The sequence below is a fragment of the Orycteropus afer genome, unplaced genomic scaffold (assembly GCF_000298275.1).
Source record: "Orycteropus afer afer isolate SDZICR_OR568_19922 unplaced genomic scaffold, OryAfe1.0 scaffold00065, whole genome shotgun sequence".
NCBI classification, from domain to species: Eukaryota; Metazoa; Chordata; class Mammalia; order Tubulidentata; family Orycteropodidae; genus Orycteropus; species Orycteropus afer.
The window spans coordinates 11,180,737-11,198,341 of NW_006921652.1; the positions used below are offsets into that span (position 1 = coordinate 11,180,737).

The 17,605-nt window shown below is 49.2% G+C and overlaps 1 protein-coding gene and 1 pseudogene across 1 annotated transcript in view; one reads left to right on the plus strand and one right to left on the minus strand.

The window, feature by feature from the left end:
- Positions 1 to 17,605, plus strand: part of DYSF (dysferlin) — a 273,717-nt gene that overhangs the window by 140,096 nt on the left and 116,016 nt on the right. Inside the window, exons 32-34 of the mRNA XM_007940120.2 lie at positions 7,997 to 8,090; positions 8,934 to 9,011; positions 17,140 to 17,321. Coding sequence (XP_007938311.1) covers positions 7,997 to 8,090; positions 8,934 to 9,011; positions 17,140 to 17,321 — 354 coding nt within the window. The remainder of the gene's footprint in view (positions 1 to 7,996; positions 8,091 to 8,933; positions 9,012 to 17,139; positions 17,322 to 17,605) is intronic.
- On the minus strand, positions 5,017 to 5,144 carry LOC122149956 (annotated as a pseudogene).

The following is a 17,605-nucleotide window of genomic DNA, read 5'->3' on the forward strand; positions in this document are numbered from 1 at the left end:
AAAAAAAAAAAAAAGATTACAGCTGAGAAAACCCATGCAGTGTTTCTACTACTGGCAGGCTCCTGAGAAGTGTGTAAACTGGTGTTGCCATGAGTCGGAATTGACTCAATGGCAACAGATTTTTGATTTTGTGCCACGCACTTGCCAAGGACATGGGTGCATCATTTCATTTTATTTTCACCAGTGGTTCTTACCTGGGGTGATTTTCCCCTCAGGGCATATTTGGCAATATTTGGAGACAACTGAGGGGCCCTGGTGGCATAGTACTTAAAGCATTTAGCTGCTCACCAAAAAGTTGGTGGTTTCAACCCACCAGCTGCTCTGTGGAAGAGAGATGAGGTGGTCTGCTTCTGTAAAGATTTACATACTTGGAAACCCTATGGGGCAGGTCTGCTCTGTCCTAAAGGGTTACTATGAATCAGGATCAACTTAATGGCAGTGGGGTTGGTTTGGTTTAGTTGGAGACAACTGGGAGGTGGTGATACTGGCATCTGGTGGGTAGAGACTATGGGCTGGATGTTGCTAACCACCCTACAAAGCACAGGACAACCCCCCGTAACAAAGAATTACCTGGCTCCAAATAGTACCAAGGATGAGAAACTGTGCATTTTTGCTATTTGGTTGCCCTATGTAGTAGGTGTTACTATGGTTGCCATTTTACAATGAGGAAATGGAGTCTCAGGAACTGGGTTTTCCCTTCTCTTGACCCCAACTGCCCTTTCCCTGACCTACACTGCAACCCCAGGCATATTCCTCTTCTTCCCTTCCTGGTGCCTGACATGGAGTCTGATGCTTGGGAAGTTGCAGCCTGGACCTTCTCTTTGTTGGGTCTATACAAGGAACAAGTCATCTGGACTTTCTGCTCTATGCATGTGACATGCTGCTACCCAATATTGGCTTTGGATATGGACAGGTCACTCTTAAGTTACTTTTGCCTCTCTGTGTGTTAGTTTCCCCATTGGTGTAGTGCCTAAGGCATTTGACTGCTAACTAGAAGGTTGGCAGTTCAAACCCACCAGCCACTCCTCGGTAGGAAGACTGGGTGACCTACTTCCATAGAGATACCACCTCAGAAACCCAAGGAGGGGTTGCTATGAGTTGAATCGACTCGACAGTGAGTTTGGTTTTGGTTTGGAAAATGAAGACAGTAATTATATTCAGGTATGCCTGGCATTTTCAGCAGCATCATCTGCATGTGAAAGCTGGACAATGAATAAGGAAGACTGGAGAAAAAGAATTGATGCCTTTGAATTACGATGTTGGTGAAGAATATTGAATATACCATGGAAGGCCAGAAGAATGAACGAATTTGTCTTGGGAGAAGTATAGCCGGAATGTTTCTTAGAAGTGAGGATGGTGAGACTTTATCTCGCTTGCCCTGGAAATGTTATCAGGAGGGACCAATCCCTAGAGAAGGACATCATGCTTGGTACAGTAGAGGGTCAGTGTAAAAGAGGAAGTCCATCAACGAGATAGGTTGGCACGGTGGCTATAACGGTGGTCTCAAGCATACCTGCTATTGTGAGGCTGGCACAGGACCGGGCACAGTTTTGTTCTGTTATACATGAAGTTGCTATGAGTCAGAGCCAACTTGATGGCACCTAACAACAACATAAAGTTATTGTGAGGATTAAATTAATTCTTATATTTTAAACTCTTACACTAGTCCCCGACACATGTTCGTATCGGGTAGTGTTTGTTGTGATTATTCGTGTTACAAGGTAACATGCCTGGCTACACGTCCCTGCTGGGTCTCCTCTTATACTTTGTTTAAATTCTGTTGACAGCTTTACTGTCTCTGGGACCCTTCCCTCAAATCAGGCTTAACCTCCAAGAAAGTTCCTTTAACCCCAAGCAATTTCCTCCAGAAAAAGGGCGATTGTGTGATGAGAGAGGCACTTTTGGGGTGGAGGGGACTCACCTTGAATTTCGTTCATTACTGAGGGCTGTCTGTGCCAGGCACTGTACTAGGTGCTGGACCGTAACAGGGCTCTCATGGAGCCCACATTTTAGTCAGGGGCAAGGTGACAATAAATGAAACAGATCAAACATCTGGTGGTAACAAGTGCTATGAGGAAAAAATAGAGCTGAATAAGTGGGTAGAGAGTGCCCTTGTGGGGTGTGTGTGAGTGAGTATGTTGGGTGAAAGGGGTGCATAGGGGGTGGTGAGTGTGTGAGTATGCATGGGGTTGGGTTTGCAAGTTTTCTGGGGTGGATGTGAGTGAGTGTGTGGTGTGTGTGTGAGTGGTGTGTGTGTGAGTGGTGTGGATGTTTGTGTTCAGGGTGAGGTGTATGTTGGGATGGGATGTGTGAATGAGATGTGTGGGTAGGTATGGGTATGTAGGTATGGGTGTGAGTAGGTGTGGGGTGAGGTGTGAGTGTGTTTGTGGTGGTGTGTTTGTGGTAGTGTGTATGAGGGTGCTTGTGAGGCTGTGTATGCTAGAGCGAGATTTTTGACAGGATGGTCAGGGAAGACCTCTCTGAGAAGGTGACATTTTATGTCTGCATGAAAAGTAAGGTTTATTTTCTGACTTGCATGTGAGAAAGGCCTGGTACATGGAATGTCAGAGGGAAGGACTGACAGGAGGCAGATGCTTTCTGAAAAAATAAAAAAACTAAATTCACTGCCATCAAGTTGAATCTAACTCATAGTGACCCCTCCTTGGGTTTCCGAGGCGATATCTCTAGGAAAGTAGATTGCCCAAAGCTCCCAAATCAGGGTTTCATGAGGCTTCATTGCTTCATTTGAGACAAGTTCCCAAGTGTGAGCCATGCCACTGTCCAGATGTGAAAGCCAAAACATTCTTCAAAGTGGAGAAAGTGTGACATTGGATTATCTGTGCTCATTCACAGACCAATCCCCCTACCTGGGCTGGCCTTTGTCATCAGCCCTCCCTGAAGCTTATACTGTTTCTCACCTGAGGTGTTCATTCATTCATTCATTCATTTGTTCATTCACCTGCTATATGTGAGATGTTCTGCATGCTGGATATACAATGGGAACCTCATAGAGTTCTCAGTGGAAGGAGTTAGACAAACAAGTATCAATAATGTCAGATTGCAGGTACAGTAATGGAGCCATTCAGGATGCTATGGGAATAGATGGAAGGGGTACCTAACTCATCCTTGCAGGGTGACTTATTGAGATGGTACAGCTGAGGAAACATAAGCCAGGGAAAGAATGGGGCAGAGGGTAGAGGGGACTGTGTAAGAGGCCTGGGAACAAGAAGAGCCCCCACTCCATTGTTCTAACTGGTTTCAGTGTGGAGGGCAGCACAAAGTGTGGGTGTTTGAAAGGTCTGATTCAGAAGCCATGGCTGGGCCAGGAGGGAGAGCTGGCCTCCTCTGTGCTCCCAGAATCTAATGGGGATGCATGGAGAGCCCATCTCTCTTTGGGTCAGTGGGTAGAGGAGGTGAAGATGTGGGCCAGCTGGGCAGATGGAATTCTGCCTGGAATGTGAATGAAGCAGGGTGGCTGTGGGACTGGGATGCTGCCTGGGAGAGATTGAGCTTAGTGGGTGTCCATCACACCCATGTGTGTCCCCTGGTTTCCTGGTAATGCCTCTTCCCAACCATCCCCATCTGCCCGCTTGAGCTAAAGGGAGGAGGTCAGAGGAGTGAAAGGGCAGAGGACCCTGTGAACCAGGTGTAGGGTAGTTGTGACCCCCTCCTCCTCAAGCAGGGCAGGTGGAGGGCCCTAGACAGTGTGAGGGGCAGTCCCAGGAGGGGATGGTGGGCCATTCCTGGCAGACTTGGCATCCTCGGTGCCTGTGTCTGCAGATATCTGGCTCTGGCCTTCATGGAAATACTAAGGAGGGGAATACCTTTTCTGATCTTAGAAGGGAGGCCCTTCTCTTGGACAGAGCCCTATAAAGTGCTGCCAAGGCCCCAGACAGAGGTGGTTTGGTGGGGGTGCTGACAGGAGGGTGGCGGCCAGGGGAGGCCATCTAGAGGAAGTGTGAGGTGAGTGGGGATGTGCCCTGGCAGCGAACCGAAAGCAGGGAGGTCCTTGCAGGCATCCTGGAAGGAGAGCTTGGTATGGGGCCTATGGGAGCTAGAGGCAGCCTTCTCCCTGTCCTCGCCCAATATCTGGCCACAGGTGGGCCACGTGTGTGGTAGCATTGACAGGAGGGGCCTTCAGAGTCCTGAGTGTCCCTATACCTAGTCCCCTCCCCCGCAGCAGCTCTCCTCCCCTGCCATTCAACATTGAGGCCCCCCCCCCCAGTACATGGGTCACATGTTGTTGCACCTGGATGCTGACCCTGCCCTCTTCTTCTCATGTGACCTGAAATCAGCTTTCCTTGGCATCCTTGCTGGGATCTTCTTCCCGGTGCTCTGTTGCCAATTCTCAGGTGGAGCCCTGAGAATGCACTGGGACCCTGCGAGGGGAAGGATGTGCCACTGAGTTAGCAGCCTGACTTGGGTGCACTGGGTACGGACGTGAAACAAAGCGCCTCTCCTGGCAAGGACCTGGGACACCCAGGTCCACACCAGCCCAGGAGGGAGGCTTTTGAGCACCATGGCCTTTGGGTGTTTCCCTGGCTGCAGTGCCACTCACCTCCCTTACCCTGCTTTCCATCCAGTGTGGTGTATGCAAAAGATTGATTTTTGCCCAGGGCTGTGGCTCTTTAAAGAAATGTGCACTTTTTCAACTTTCTGGAATAATTTTGAACAAATACGGGCCATGAGCCCAACCCTCCAGCACAATTGTGAGTTTCTTAGTTTATGGGCCTCCCTCTCTTATTTCTGTCATAAAGATCATTAATAAATAGATAGATACCAAACCAAAAATCAAACCCACTGCCATCAAGTTGCTTCTGACTCATAGTGACCCAATTGGGTTTCTAAGCCTGTAAATCTTTACGGAAGTAGATCGCCTCATCTCCCTCCTGCAGAGCAGCTGGTGGGTTTGAACTGCTGACCTTCTGGTTAGCATCCAGATGCGTTACTCACTATGTCACTAGAGTTCCAAATAGATAGATAGCTGCCATCAAGTTGACTCTGACTCACAGTTACTGTATATACAACAGAACAAAACATTGCCAGGTCCTTCAGCATCCTCAGGATCACCAGCATTTTTCAATTTGCAATAATTGTGCCTCAGGTAAACCTCATTGGCTACGATATTGCCACTGCGCAAAGCTGATCACTAGCATTTTTGAGTCCATCGTTGCTACTACTGTGCCCATCCATCTCATGGAAGGTCTCTCCCATGTGGGCCCTCTACTTCACCAAACATGATGCCCTCCTCCATCAATTGATCCCTCCTGATGGCATGTCCAAAGCAAGTGAATCAGACAGTGTTCTATTATGATCCATAAGGTTTTTATTGGCTAATTTTCAGAAGCAGATCACCAGGCCTTTCATCCTGTCTTTGGAAGCTCTGCTGAAACTTGTCCAGCATGAATGACCTTTCTGGTATTTGAAATACTAGTGATATAACTTCCAGCATCATGGTAGCATGCAAGCCACCACAGTATGACAAACGAGTGGTGGAAGATCATTAATAACTAACACTTATTGAGCATTTGGTAGTTATCAGGCAGTATGCTTAATTTCCATTAACAATCACAGCAGCTCTCTGAGATAGGTACTATATAATTATTCCAAATTTATAGACAAGGAGATAGATTCAGAGAAACCTGCCCCAAATCACACAGCCAGTAAATGGTGGGATCAAAATTAGAGACTATGCAGTCTGTTTGATCTCTGTGTCAAAGGGTGTGATCATTGTCCTTTCTGTCAGAAAGTGGGTAGCCCTGTGTTGGGAACCAGATCCTACCCAATTGAAGCACAACTTGAGTAAATCCCCTGGGAGAATAGATGTGCATATCTTTTCTGAGTATGTGCTTTGCAGGAATGGAGCAGGAGCCCTGGTGGCTCAGCTGCTAATGGAAAGGTTGGTAGTTCAAACCCACCCAGTCATTCTGCAAGAGAGAGACCTCATGATCTGCTCCCATAAAGATTACAGCCTAAAGCACCCTATAGGGCAGTTCCGCTCTGTCTCTTGGGGTCACTATGAGTCAAATATGGACTAAATGACACGTAACAACAATAGCAACCTATAGGATGCATTTCTTTGTTGACCAGGGCAGGCTTCACCTTAGTGCCCTAAGCTGAACTGGAGATAGGAAGGACTGATGACACCTGGCTGGGAAACAGTATGAGCTTGCATTGGAAGTGAAAGTGAGTTAGAGCAGTTTTGAGGAGCGAGCTGTTTGAGGCTAGGGGTTGGGTTTAGGGGAAATAATTCCTGGTGTTGGGTCAGGAAGGTGGGGCCAGGCCACCGGGGGTCTGACTAGGAGGTTCGACTTGGTGCTTAAGCTAGTGAGAGTCACTGGAAGATTCAGGCAAAGGAGTGAAGTGGTGACTATGGGTAATAAAAATAATCTGGCTTTGGGATGTGGGCTGGATCAGAAATAGAAGACCAAGGATCCTAAGAGCCTTCTTAGATAAGGGGATCTGGGGCTTGGCTATGTGAGTGGACATGGTTTGGGCAGAAGGGGCACTAAAGTGTCATGGAATCTTGTATTTGGAGGCACTGGGGGACCCTGATAATATAGTGGCTAAAGCTCTCAGCTACTAACCAAAAGGCTGATGGTTCAAACTCACCAGCCACTCCACAGGAGAAAAATGTGGTCTGTTCGCATAAAGATTACAACCTTGGAAACCCAATGGGGCAGTTCTATTGTGTCCTGCAGGGCTTCTATGAGTTAGAACTGACTCAGCGTCAGTGGACTTGGGGGACTTTGTAGTTGATAGCTTGAGGGCCTGGAGAGATCTTGAGATTCCTGGAGAAATAGCTACAGCCAGAGTGGAGTCAGGACAGCCCAGTGGAATGTCTCTAGGAACTGGTCACTCTGGGTGGGCCAGAGTGGGATGAACAGGCCATGTGAGGTGAGGCCAGGGTTTTCTTTCAAGGGTGTGTGTGCATTAGTTGGGGAGGGCGACTAGCCAAGGAAATGGAGCACAGACCACCTTATTGCTTGAGCCTACACCCTCTGAAATGCAGCAGGTGACCAGTCTGGCGAGAAGTCTGGAGGGAGAGGTGGGAGGGCTGTGGAGAGAGCAAACAGCATGGGCCACTGAGCAGTGCCACCAGAGTCCCACTGTTGGGCTTGACTTGGACTCCTGCCAGGGGAGGGAAGTGGGCAGGATGTTGAAAGCCAAGTCTGGGATGCTAGGCTGGGGTGTGACAGCACATTTTCTGCCCTTGGGGGTTCCTTGGTTTCTGCTGGGACCCTGAGCCTCCAGACAGTACAGGGCCATGATGAGGGCTACAGTGTGGCAGGGGTGGTGGTAGGGAAGGAGAGCACCAGGGAGGTAGGCATCTGGTCTTGGTGTTACCAAATGTGGTTTGTGGCTCGGCTTAGAACCCAATAATTATGAAGACAAAGTGATTGGATTGACTGTCTAGCTTTGGGCATAGTGAACTGTCCCTGTCTATCCCTGGCCCCAGCCTGATCCCTCCTCCTTCTTAGTGAAGTGGAAACTAGTGAGAAGTAATGAGTGATATAAGGCAGTATTCTCTTACACATCTTCTAGCAGGGGGCCTAGCTCACTGACTGTGTCTCTGGCACTAGCACTGTTCCAGATAATGTAGGACTAGAGGGAGATGGGGCCCTGAGAGTGCTAGGCTAAGACCTCTACTTAACTCATTCCTAATGGGCAGATCCCCATTTGATTCTCCCCTGGAGAGTCCCTTAGAGTTCTTCCTTCTATCAAACTTTAACCTCTTTGACTGGAACAATTCAAAATTCCATTCACGAGAGAGTGAGGAGAATTTACCACAGTCCTTTGGTTTGAAACTGGGGATGCTTTAGGAGAGGATGAGTGCCCGCAGACTGAAATTAGAACCCTGATGGCCCAGCTTACCACAGCCTGGGAATGTTGTCTAGAGGTTCTCTGGCCCAGGGATGTAATTCTCTGGGCCAGTCTTCCTGCCTCCCCTAGTCTCTGGGGCCAGAGTCTGCCATGACCAACCTTCTGTCTCTAGGGCGGTGTGGTGGACGACAAGAACGAAGATTCTGTGTCCGTCTCTACCTTGAGCTTTGGTGTGAACAGACCCACAATCTCCTGCATCTTTGACTGTAAGTGATGCTTAAGGGTGAGGTGAGTGACTTTACATTTCTGTTAGTGTGGGGATATATTGTCAGGTATATGTGTGTGTGCATGTAGGGGCTGTGGATAACTGAATCTGTGTGTCTTTTGTGTGAATCAGTGGTTTTGCGGGGTATGTGTGCATGTACGTGTCTGTGTACATGTTTATGGTATATGGTTTATGTCTGTATATATCTTTGTGTATATGTGGGTATGTGCACTTCTGTGTGTGCACATCTATATATGTATATATATCTGTATTTTGTGTGTGCATCTCTGTGTGGGTATGCTTCTCTGTGTGTGTGTGTTTCTCTGTGTGTATTTCTGTGTGTGGTGTGCATCTGTGCACATCTGGGTGTGCATCTTTGTGTCTCTATGTGTGTGTGTTTGGGATGTGTGCTTCTGTGTGTGCACCTGTGTGTGTGGTGTATGCTTCTGCATGTGACTGTGTGCTTATCAACTCTAAACATGAAATCAGGGATGCAAGGCCATATGTGTTCTGGCTGCCCCAGCATCTGTGTGGCCTCTCCTTCGCTCCTCTTCCTGTTCCTCTGTGCCCTCTCACCCAAGGACATATCACTGTATCCACTTTTGAACTGTGATATGTTCTCCTAATCCTGTGAGAAGATTTCTGTAAAAAAAAAAAAAAAATATATATATATATATTTACTTATTTTCTTAAAAAAACCAAAAATTTGAAGGCATTAAGCAATAAAGTGAATCTAGAACCAGGGAATGCCCTTACTAGAGATAGTCTCCATCCTTCCCTCTGGCCCCACTTCTTAGCCACATCAGCCCTTTACACTGGCATCTCTGTTTCTTCCTTTGTGAAGATGGGAACCGCTACCATCTGCGCTGCTACATGTACCAGGCCCGGGACCTGCCTGCAATGGACAAGGACTCTTTTTCTGGTAGGTGAGGGAGAAGGGAGGTGAGCCAGAGGGCGTGGACTGAGAATGGGAAACTGAAGTCAGGCCTTCAGACAGCAGGGACCACAGTCCAAGGCATCTCTTTTGTGTCTGGGTGCAGGGAGGGGGCTGCTGTTGCTAGGGTCCCTGGGGCCTCCCGACTGTCAAGTACAGCAGCCTCTTGTCTGTGGTCTGTTTGACTCCTCTGTAGGGTTTGGCCTCCTTCCTAAAAGCCTCACTGGCCTTGGCCCCAAGCCTTGACTCTGTCTCGGGTCTCTACTAGGCTCCTACTCTCTCTGCTCTTCTCAGCTGCCTCATTGCTCGCTAAGCCTGATGTTCCCAGGGTCCTGTCTATGTTCTCTTCTCTGGATGCTGGAGTCCCTCCTCTTCCCCAGATCCAGTAATCTTCTAGGCTTTCAGCCCCAATACATGTCTAGCTACATCTAGGTATCTCCCTTCCCCCAGCTACTTGAATCAAGTACTTGGTCCAAGACATCTTGGTGTATTTGTTCAAACCAAGCTCCTTGAGACTCTGCCATCCAGAACCTGCCTCTTCTGCTTTTCTTGCTTTGGTCCTGTGTCAGTGTCCATCCATTACCCAGCCTGGAAGCCATCACTCACCCAGTTCTGTTGATTCTGGCTCCCAAAGCTCTTTCAGATATGTTTTGTCCTCTTCAGTGCTACGGCTGCCACCTCACACTGGCCTTACCCCTTCTTATCTGGACTACTCTGGCCATCTCCTGGCCTCCCAGCCACCTTTCACACTGCCCCTGACAGATCTGGTTATGTGACACTCCCACTGCCCCTGACAGATCTGGTTTTGTAACACTCCTCTTATTCAAACATAGACATTGACAGATAAATCTCACTGATTCTTCAGCATGACAGTCATGGTCCTTTGTGATCTTCCTGCTTCTCTGTCTGCAGCTCTGACCCCAACTATTGTCCATACTTTCCAAGTTCTTCCATATGCCTGGCTTTTGCACCCACTGTTCCCTTTGCCTAGATTACATTCCCTGCCAGTTTTTAATCCAGGCAACTCCTACTCATCCTTTAAGACCCAGCAGAGATGCCCGCTAACCCTTTATTGAGCTTAGTCAGTTGCTCTTTGCTAAGGTCTTCCTCAGCACCTGGCCTGTCCTTCTCTCCTGCCTGTCCTGTCTTTCTCCTAGCCTTCTGCTCACCAACTGCTTAGGGTCACTTTCAGTCTATCTTTAACTTGTCCCTCCCACTCTGACTGTGACTTCCTGTAAGAAGGATCCTTATTCTTACCTTTAAACCTACAGCACTTGGTTTCTAAAGAACTAACATTTATTGGGCCAGGCACTTTACTCTCATTATTTCATGTGATTCTTCCAACTACACTGTGAAGTAGGTATTCAACATCCCTGTTTTGCAGATGAAGAAACTGAGACTCAGGTTAACAAAATTGCTTGAGTTAAAATAGATGACAAGTGACAGAACTGGTAAATGAAACCAAGGCTATCACCTTCCAAATGCTTGCTCTTTAGTTGAATAGAATTGAGGTATTCTTTGAGAAAGACTTGTTCACAGCTGCTACTGCTTACAGCCATTTGCCCAGCTCCTTACTAGCTAGCTCCTTCCACCCCCACATGGGGCACCACTCTGTTTCCTCCTCCCCAGCAGCTGTGGCTCCCCCACATTCCTCTCTACCTCTGTCATAGGGACCTGTACCCCAGCCCTGTGCAGCCAGGCAGAGTGGATGGAGTAATTGCTGAGCTTTGGGGTCTGGGCCCCAAGAATGCCCTCTGTAAAGTGCATGCAAAACCAGCGCACAGGGATTGGCAGGCTGGGGCAGATATCTGGATCTGCAGTTTGCTGGAAAACGCTGCCAGGATGCTTTCTGACAGCTAGAGCTTACCCTGAGAAGAAAGAAATAATGAGTTCACAGTCTTACTTCCTCTCTCCTCTTCCAGGGAGGGTGTGAGGGGTGAGGATGCAGGCACAGGTTTGGTAGGATGGGTGGTGAGGCAGGGGCCCAGGTGGGAAGCCCCTCACCCTCTGTGGGCTGAGCTGGCTGAAGACCCTGCAGGGAGGGAACTCCTCCAAAGAGCCAGCTCAAGAAGCCAGCACTCACTTCTGGGGACTGCAGCGGCAGGGTCAGCCTGGCACTGGCCTGGGGGAGACGTCACACTTTCCATCCTGGCCCCACCCCCTCCCCCAAATAAACATCCCTTGAGCTTTGAGGGTACTGCCCAGGGCTTCCTCAGAGGCCACTGGTTTCTGAATGAAAGGCCCGATTGAGCAGCTGCTGGAAAGGAAAACAGCAGCCAACACGGGTGAACCTATAAAACCCAGAGTGTTTATTTTCACTCCCAAACCTTAAACCAAAGCAATTCCTCCCCTGGAACTGACCTTGGGGTGGCTGGCGGCCGGAGGCTGTGCATGGCCACCAGCTGGCATTTTTCTGAGGAAACTCAAGTGTGAATCCGGAATGTCTGGGGCCAGGGGAGGGTCTAGCTCATCGTCTGTCGCTGGTAGCACCTTCCAGCCAGCCAGCCAGCCAGCCGGGGTGTCTGGGACAGAAAAGGCCCTCCTCAGGAAGCTCTCTGGTGACTTCGACCTATGGTGCTTCCAGCCTTCTGTGAGCCCCCAACCCCACAGTCCTCTCTGTGCTGGCCTTGCTCCTACCTGGCCATGGGCGTGCGCTCTGCTAGTCTCCTCTATGGTGGGTCTTGGGGCTGCCCTAGGGGCTGAGACCTTGTCTGCTCCTTCTCCCATCTGTCTCAGCAGCCCTGGCTGAGGGTTTGGGGGGCCATTTGGGACATTGTTCAGTTATATTAAACTCTGTGGAGGGCATGTGTGTAGGCCATTCATAGAGATACTGCCTTCTAGGCACCCTGAGGGTTGCAGCTTGAATGGAATTTGGGTGTACAGCCAGCTTCATTTCTCCAGACCAGTGGAAAGGTGTGTGCAGACATGTGCTTGTATGTGTAGCAATGTGTGTGGCCCATGTAACAATTAGGTATAAACTGATAAAATGATAATTCACATGACTTTTGTTTGATATTAAGATCAGATTGCTTTATGAGCATGTATTTACTTTGATTCAAAAAGATTTGACTCTAGAGGACTTAGAAATCCTATGTCCTTAAAACCACACTTAGCTCCTTCCTGTCCACCAGCCACTTCAGTCTGAACTGGGGCGTATCTCTTCCTGAACAGCAGTTGGAGCTGAGCTTCCCTGTGCTATCAATACATTGGTATTTTTCAAAGGGAATATGGGAAGGGGCTGTCTTCTTTGCCAAATTGTTCCTTTTAGCCCCCTCCCCACACTGAGAATTGTGGTTTGAAGAAGCCATAAGGTAAAGCTGCTTACAGAGCTGCCACCCAGGCAGACAGCACTGTTGTGAGGTCACCACATCCTCAGGCTAGGGTCCCAGAAACTCCTCTTTGAGGATCTCACAAGGTAGTGGGCTTAGGGATCTTGACTTGGGCTGACCAAGCAAATGAAAGATGGCTAGTAGACAAGATGTCAAGCTGTTAATTTACCAGGGGTGGAGGAGTGATATCTTGAAAGGAAGCAGAAAATATTGTGCCCTCTTTGCTGGCCTCATGGCTCCTGGGAGGGCAAAGCTGTGTGCCCACTGGGTGGTCCTGAGGGGCCTGCCAGGCTAGGCCACAGTGATGTCTGAGAAAGCATGGTTGCCCCGTGGCTGGGGCCACTTTTGTGGTGATAAGTACTTCAGTTTTCCCCCCAGACCCAGACCCTGTCCTGGGTGGTGCTGGAAAATTCTTGCTCATTGGGCTTCCTGTGTCTGGACTGTGTTCATGGCCCTTCCCAACATTTTTAACACAGCCTTTTGTTAAGATTGGCTCCGGCTGGGTCATCTACCTGACGAGCTTAAGGAGGTGTTTTCCAAAGTACATTGGAGGCTTGTGAAATGCTCTACTTACAAAGGGTTCCTGAGTAAGGAGACTGGGAAACACTGCATACTGAAAGATTTACAATGCTCAGTGGCATAGGAGAGGCTTGGGACAGCAGCAGTAAAGAAGCCTGTTTTACCTGTTTAAATGCTCATTAGCTCCCCAGAGAATCTGTGTCTCGAAGAACGGCATTTAAGGAAACACTGATCTACAGAATTCAGTCCAAATTGCCTAGCATGAGTCCAGGAGCGTGTGTGATCTGCCCTGCCTCTCTCTCAGACCTACGCTATCCTCACTGCCCTGGATGCTCCCAGCCTCTCACTAGCTCAACCATTTGCTGTTTTCCAAGTCTCCGTGCCTTTGCCTGTGCTGTGCTGAGTGCATGGAACATCTTATTTTCCTTGATCCATGTTGGCTCCCTCCTCATCCTCAAGAATCCTGTTGAGTGACCTCCTTTGGGAAGTGTAAGTTGAGCACCCCTGCCTTCAGTGCCTTGTACATACCACTATTAAGTTGCAGATCACTTTGAGTTATTATTGTGGTTTGGTTATCATTTCCAATCGGTCATCATGATTTTAAGAACTTGGATTGTGTCTCATTCAGCGTCATAATCTTATCACTGTGCTTACCTGCCACATGCTAGTCAATCAATAACTGTATATTGAGTGAATGATACATTATAAATAATACTATAGTAGACATCTTTTAGCTTTTTGGTTAATTTGGATGATTCCCAGGAATATGGGGGAAAGGGTATAAACATTTTTATGTTTTTCAGGGCGTACTGCCCAATTGCTTTCCTAAAGTGTTGCTAAATTGCTTCCAGCAGTAAAAAGCAGTGTATATTTCGTCAAATACTTGCCAACACTGGGTTTTATGTTTTTATACAATTTTTCTTAATTTTATGGGGAAAAATATTGCTGTATTATATAGTTCTAGTTGCACTGCTTTACTTACTAGTGATCTACTCCACCCTTTCTTAAGGATCCTCTTAAGAGGTTGAAATAGCATTGGACTAGGAGTCAAGGGTCTAGTTCTGGCCACACATGACCTTGGGCTAGCCACTTGGTCTTCCTAGGGCAAAGCTCTCTCTTCTGACAAATGGAAATGGCATCACCTGCCCTGCTCCTAATCAGTGGTCTGTAATGGTTGGTGGGAAGGCCCATCAGAGAAGCAGAGGGCACTGTGAATACAGATGGTTCTCCCTGGAGCTCTGGGAAGGGTATGGTCTGAGGAGTAGGGCTCAGGCCAAACTCTTTGGTTGTAGGACTTTGGGTTTAGCAAAGGAATCACCTGCCTAGGTGATTGGTCCTTGTTCTTTTGGCAGTGGAGTTCAGTTGAATTCTATGTATTCATGGCTGGTTGTCAAGATGGCCTTGGTCTCAAAGGGCTTCCCGCTTCAAACTTCTGCGTCAACTCAGAAGATCTAAGAGTGGATGTTTGCTCCCTGTGGGTTGGTGTGTGAACACAGAGGACAGGTGCTGCTTCTCTCAAAGGGGGGTGTGGCTAGGCCAGGATGGATGTGGAACCTAGCCCTTCCCCTCTGCCTCTCCTAGGGAATGTGCCCCCCTCCGCTCTGCTTTCTTGGAAGAGGGGTGTATCTGTGAATCTATCTGAATTTCCTTCATCTGACCACCTTGCTTCAGCAACATCAACTCCCCCCTCCCCACCTCTTCTTTCTTTTTTGGAGGGGCTGGGCCCTGTAGGGGAGAGGCCCAGCCCAGCACACAGTAGCCCAGTGTCTGCAGCCCCAGGCCTCCAGGCCTGCTCTTTACAATGCCTTTGTTGTGTGTTTTTTCCTCCCTGGGCGGGCGGTGCGACTGGGTGATTTTGTTTGAAAGCACCCCCCTCCCCAGTGCTGAGCTCATTGCCTGAGCTGATGGGGCTGCTGGAAGGAGTAGGGCTGCTCGGGGCCAGCATGGGGGGTGCTGCCAACACCAATACAGCGTGCACAGCCGCTACAATGTGCAATTGTGATCTTTGTGTAAACGCGGTCGGTCTGGGGCCCGCATGCTTATAAAAATAAAGCGTTGGGAAGCACAGGGGGTAGGAACAAAAGGGGCTTTTTTGCTGGCTCTCTAATATGGTTTTATTTATCGGAACGCGCCCTCTTTCCCTTACTGGAACCGGGGAGAGGTTCTCTGCCGAGCTTGGAGCTGATGGTATCACAGCCAGACGGTTTCATTAAATGCACAGACGCCGCTGGGCCCTGCCAGGGGCAGGAGGGAAAGGGCTTGGGGCCAGCCTGCCAGGGCTGGTGTACTGAAGGGGGAGCCCCATACCAGGAGGCTTTACCAGGTGGGGGCTGGGGAGAGTGCTGGGCACTTCTCCCTTGCCCCTCTTTCTGCCAAGGGCTTCCCTTGCCCTCTTCTACCCCAAGAATCAGGTTCAAAATCAGTTTCTTACAGGAAGCCCTCAGTGATTGACCCCATGGTACTTTTGTGCTTGCAGGCTGACAGGCTAGTCCCCGGCTGATGGCTGCTTCCTATTGGTCAAAACCAGCATTGTCAAGCCAGTGGGTGTCCACTGGCTAACTTAGATTCCCCTCACTTAGATCCCCCTCATGCCTAAAAACCACCCTCTGGGTGACAGCTACTATCTTAGACCCTGCTCCCTCCATCTCCTGATAGGAGTTGTCCCCATTGCCCATCCTGACCTCTCCACCTCTCCTATGGCCACTCTTTGCCAGCCCCCTCTCTACCATCTCCTACACAGTGACCATGCCATGCCACTGGTCTCCATGTAGCCAGGCAGCCTGTCCTGCACCCCTCCTCTTTGTGTGAAAAAGCTGTCTCCTCACACAGGATTGTACCTGGACATCCCAGCACCCTTCTGAGTCTGTTACCTCCAAGGCTACCAAGGCCCCCTTGATATCATGTGGGGAGTTAGTGGCAATTTTGGGGCTGGATTATGGGTCTCAGAGGGTTCAAGGCACTGCAGAATGGACGCAGGGTGCCAAGGACATAAGAGCATGCTTTAGGTCATTTGGGCTCAGCTTGCACAGACATTCAGCATCTAGCTTCTGGCCTCCTGCTTCCCCAGACTTTCCTGTCCCCACTGCCCCTCAGCCTCTGGCATTTGGAATCTTCCAAAATAGTAACACACTGGGTCCTGTCCCCAAGCTGATAACCTAATGGGAGAAGTGGGAGGAGTTCCCTCTCTAAACCCTCTTCCTTTTTCAAATCACATGGACTCAGTGCCATAGGACTTTCTTATGCAGTGTGGTCCCCAGACCAGCAGCATCAGCATCACCTTGTAACTTGTTAGAAAGGCACATTTTTGGGCCCCATCTCAGATCTGCTGAAGCAGAAACTGGGAGTAGGCCCAGCTTGCTATGTACATCTTCCAGGTGATTCTGGCCCAGCTTGCATTTAAAAACCATAGCCCTAAGACTCTGCCTTTGTGACACCAACACACTCTGGGGCTAGGCAGAGGGAATGACTACTAGGTAGGTCCGAGACTCTTGTGGCTAGGGTTGGCAGGCTGGGCAGCAGGGAGCTCCTCCAGGTTCCTCTCACACCACTCACCACTAGACATCTCTTGAATCCATTTGCTTCTTTCTGGCACTACATGCCCATTAAGCTACCACCATCTCCACCTGGACTATTACAGTAGCCTCATAACTCATCTCTCTGTACTCTCTTTTGCCTCTTTCAATCTGTTCTCCAGTGGCAACCAGGGAGAACTTACAGAAATGCAGACCCAGTCATGCCTGTCACTTCACATCCCAGAGCTCTACTCTAATCTCATTCCTCAAGGAAGCCACTACCTTCTATCTAGGCTTCAAAGCACTGATCACAATTATACATTTGTATTTGCTTGTGTGGATTATGGCTTTGCTCCAATTGTTTTCTCAGCCCCTAGCCCCTAGCCTGGCATGCATAAAGTACTCAATCAATGCTTGTTGTATAAATAAATTAATGAATGAGTGACCCAAACAGACATTCACTTCCTCTAAGTGTACCTTGTCTCAGGTGGCTAGACTGAGGAGACACAAGGGTGAAGGTCTCTGGGTCTCGTGCCTTCCTGCTAGGACCTAGGCTCTATTTGCCCATGGTGGCCTGCCAGCAACCTCATGGATTAGCCAGGAGAACTGCTGGGGGAAGGGGGCTCTGGCATTCATTTCATTACTGCAGAGTGGCAGTCATGCCTCACTCCAGCATTGTGGACTGCATGACTCCTGAGCAGGTGACTCTCATGGTCTCTACTGTGTCCTGTCTCTCCTGTTGCCTGACCCTCACAGATCCCTATGCAATCGTCTGCTTCCTGCACCAGAGCCAGAAGACGGTGGTGGCAAAGAACACCTTGAACCCCACCTGGGACCAGACACTCATCTTTTATGAGGTTGAGATCTTCGGTGAGCCTGCCAGCATTGCTGAGCAGCCTCCCAGTATCGTAGTGGAGCTGTATGACCATGACACCTATGTGAGTCTGCTGCCCCCGCCCTGTCCCCTCACTGTCCTCCTCCTTCTGGGGCCCAGAGAGAGCCTTTGAGGAATGGGCTTTTGTGGATTCCTGCTCCTCAACCAGATCGCTGTCCCAAGGCTAGGACTGATGGGCTCTCCTCTGACCCTCACAGGCTGTAGGGTAATTAAAAACACCGTTAGAGTAATTAAAAATGGATTGCTAGCACATGTACCATGCCCCTGATAGACATTACTCATCTAGAATGGCAGAGAGAGGGGACCGATCTGAAGAGGACCCTTGGC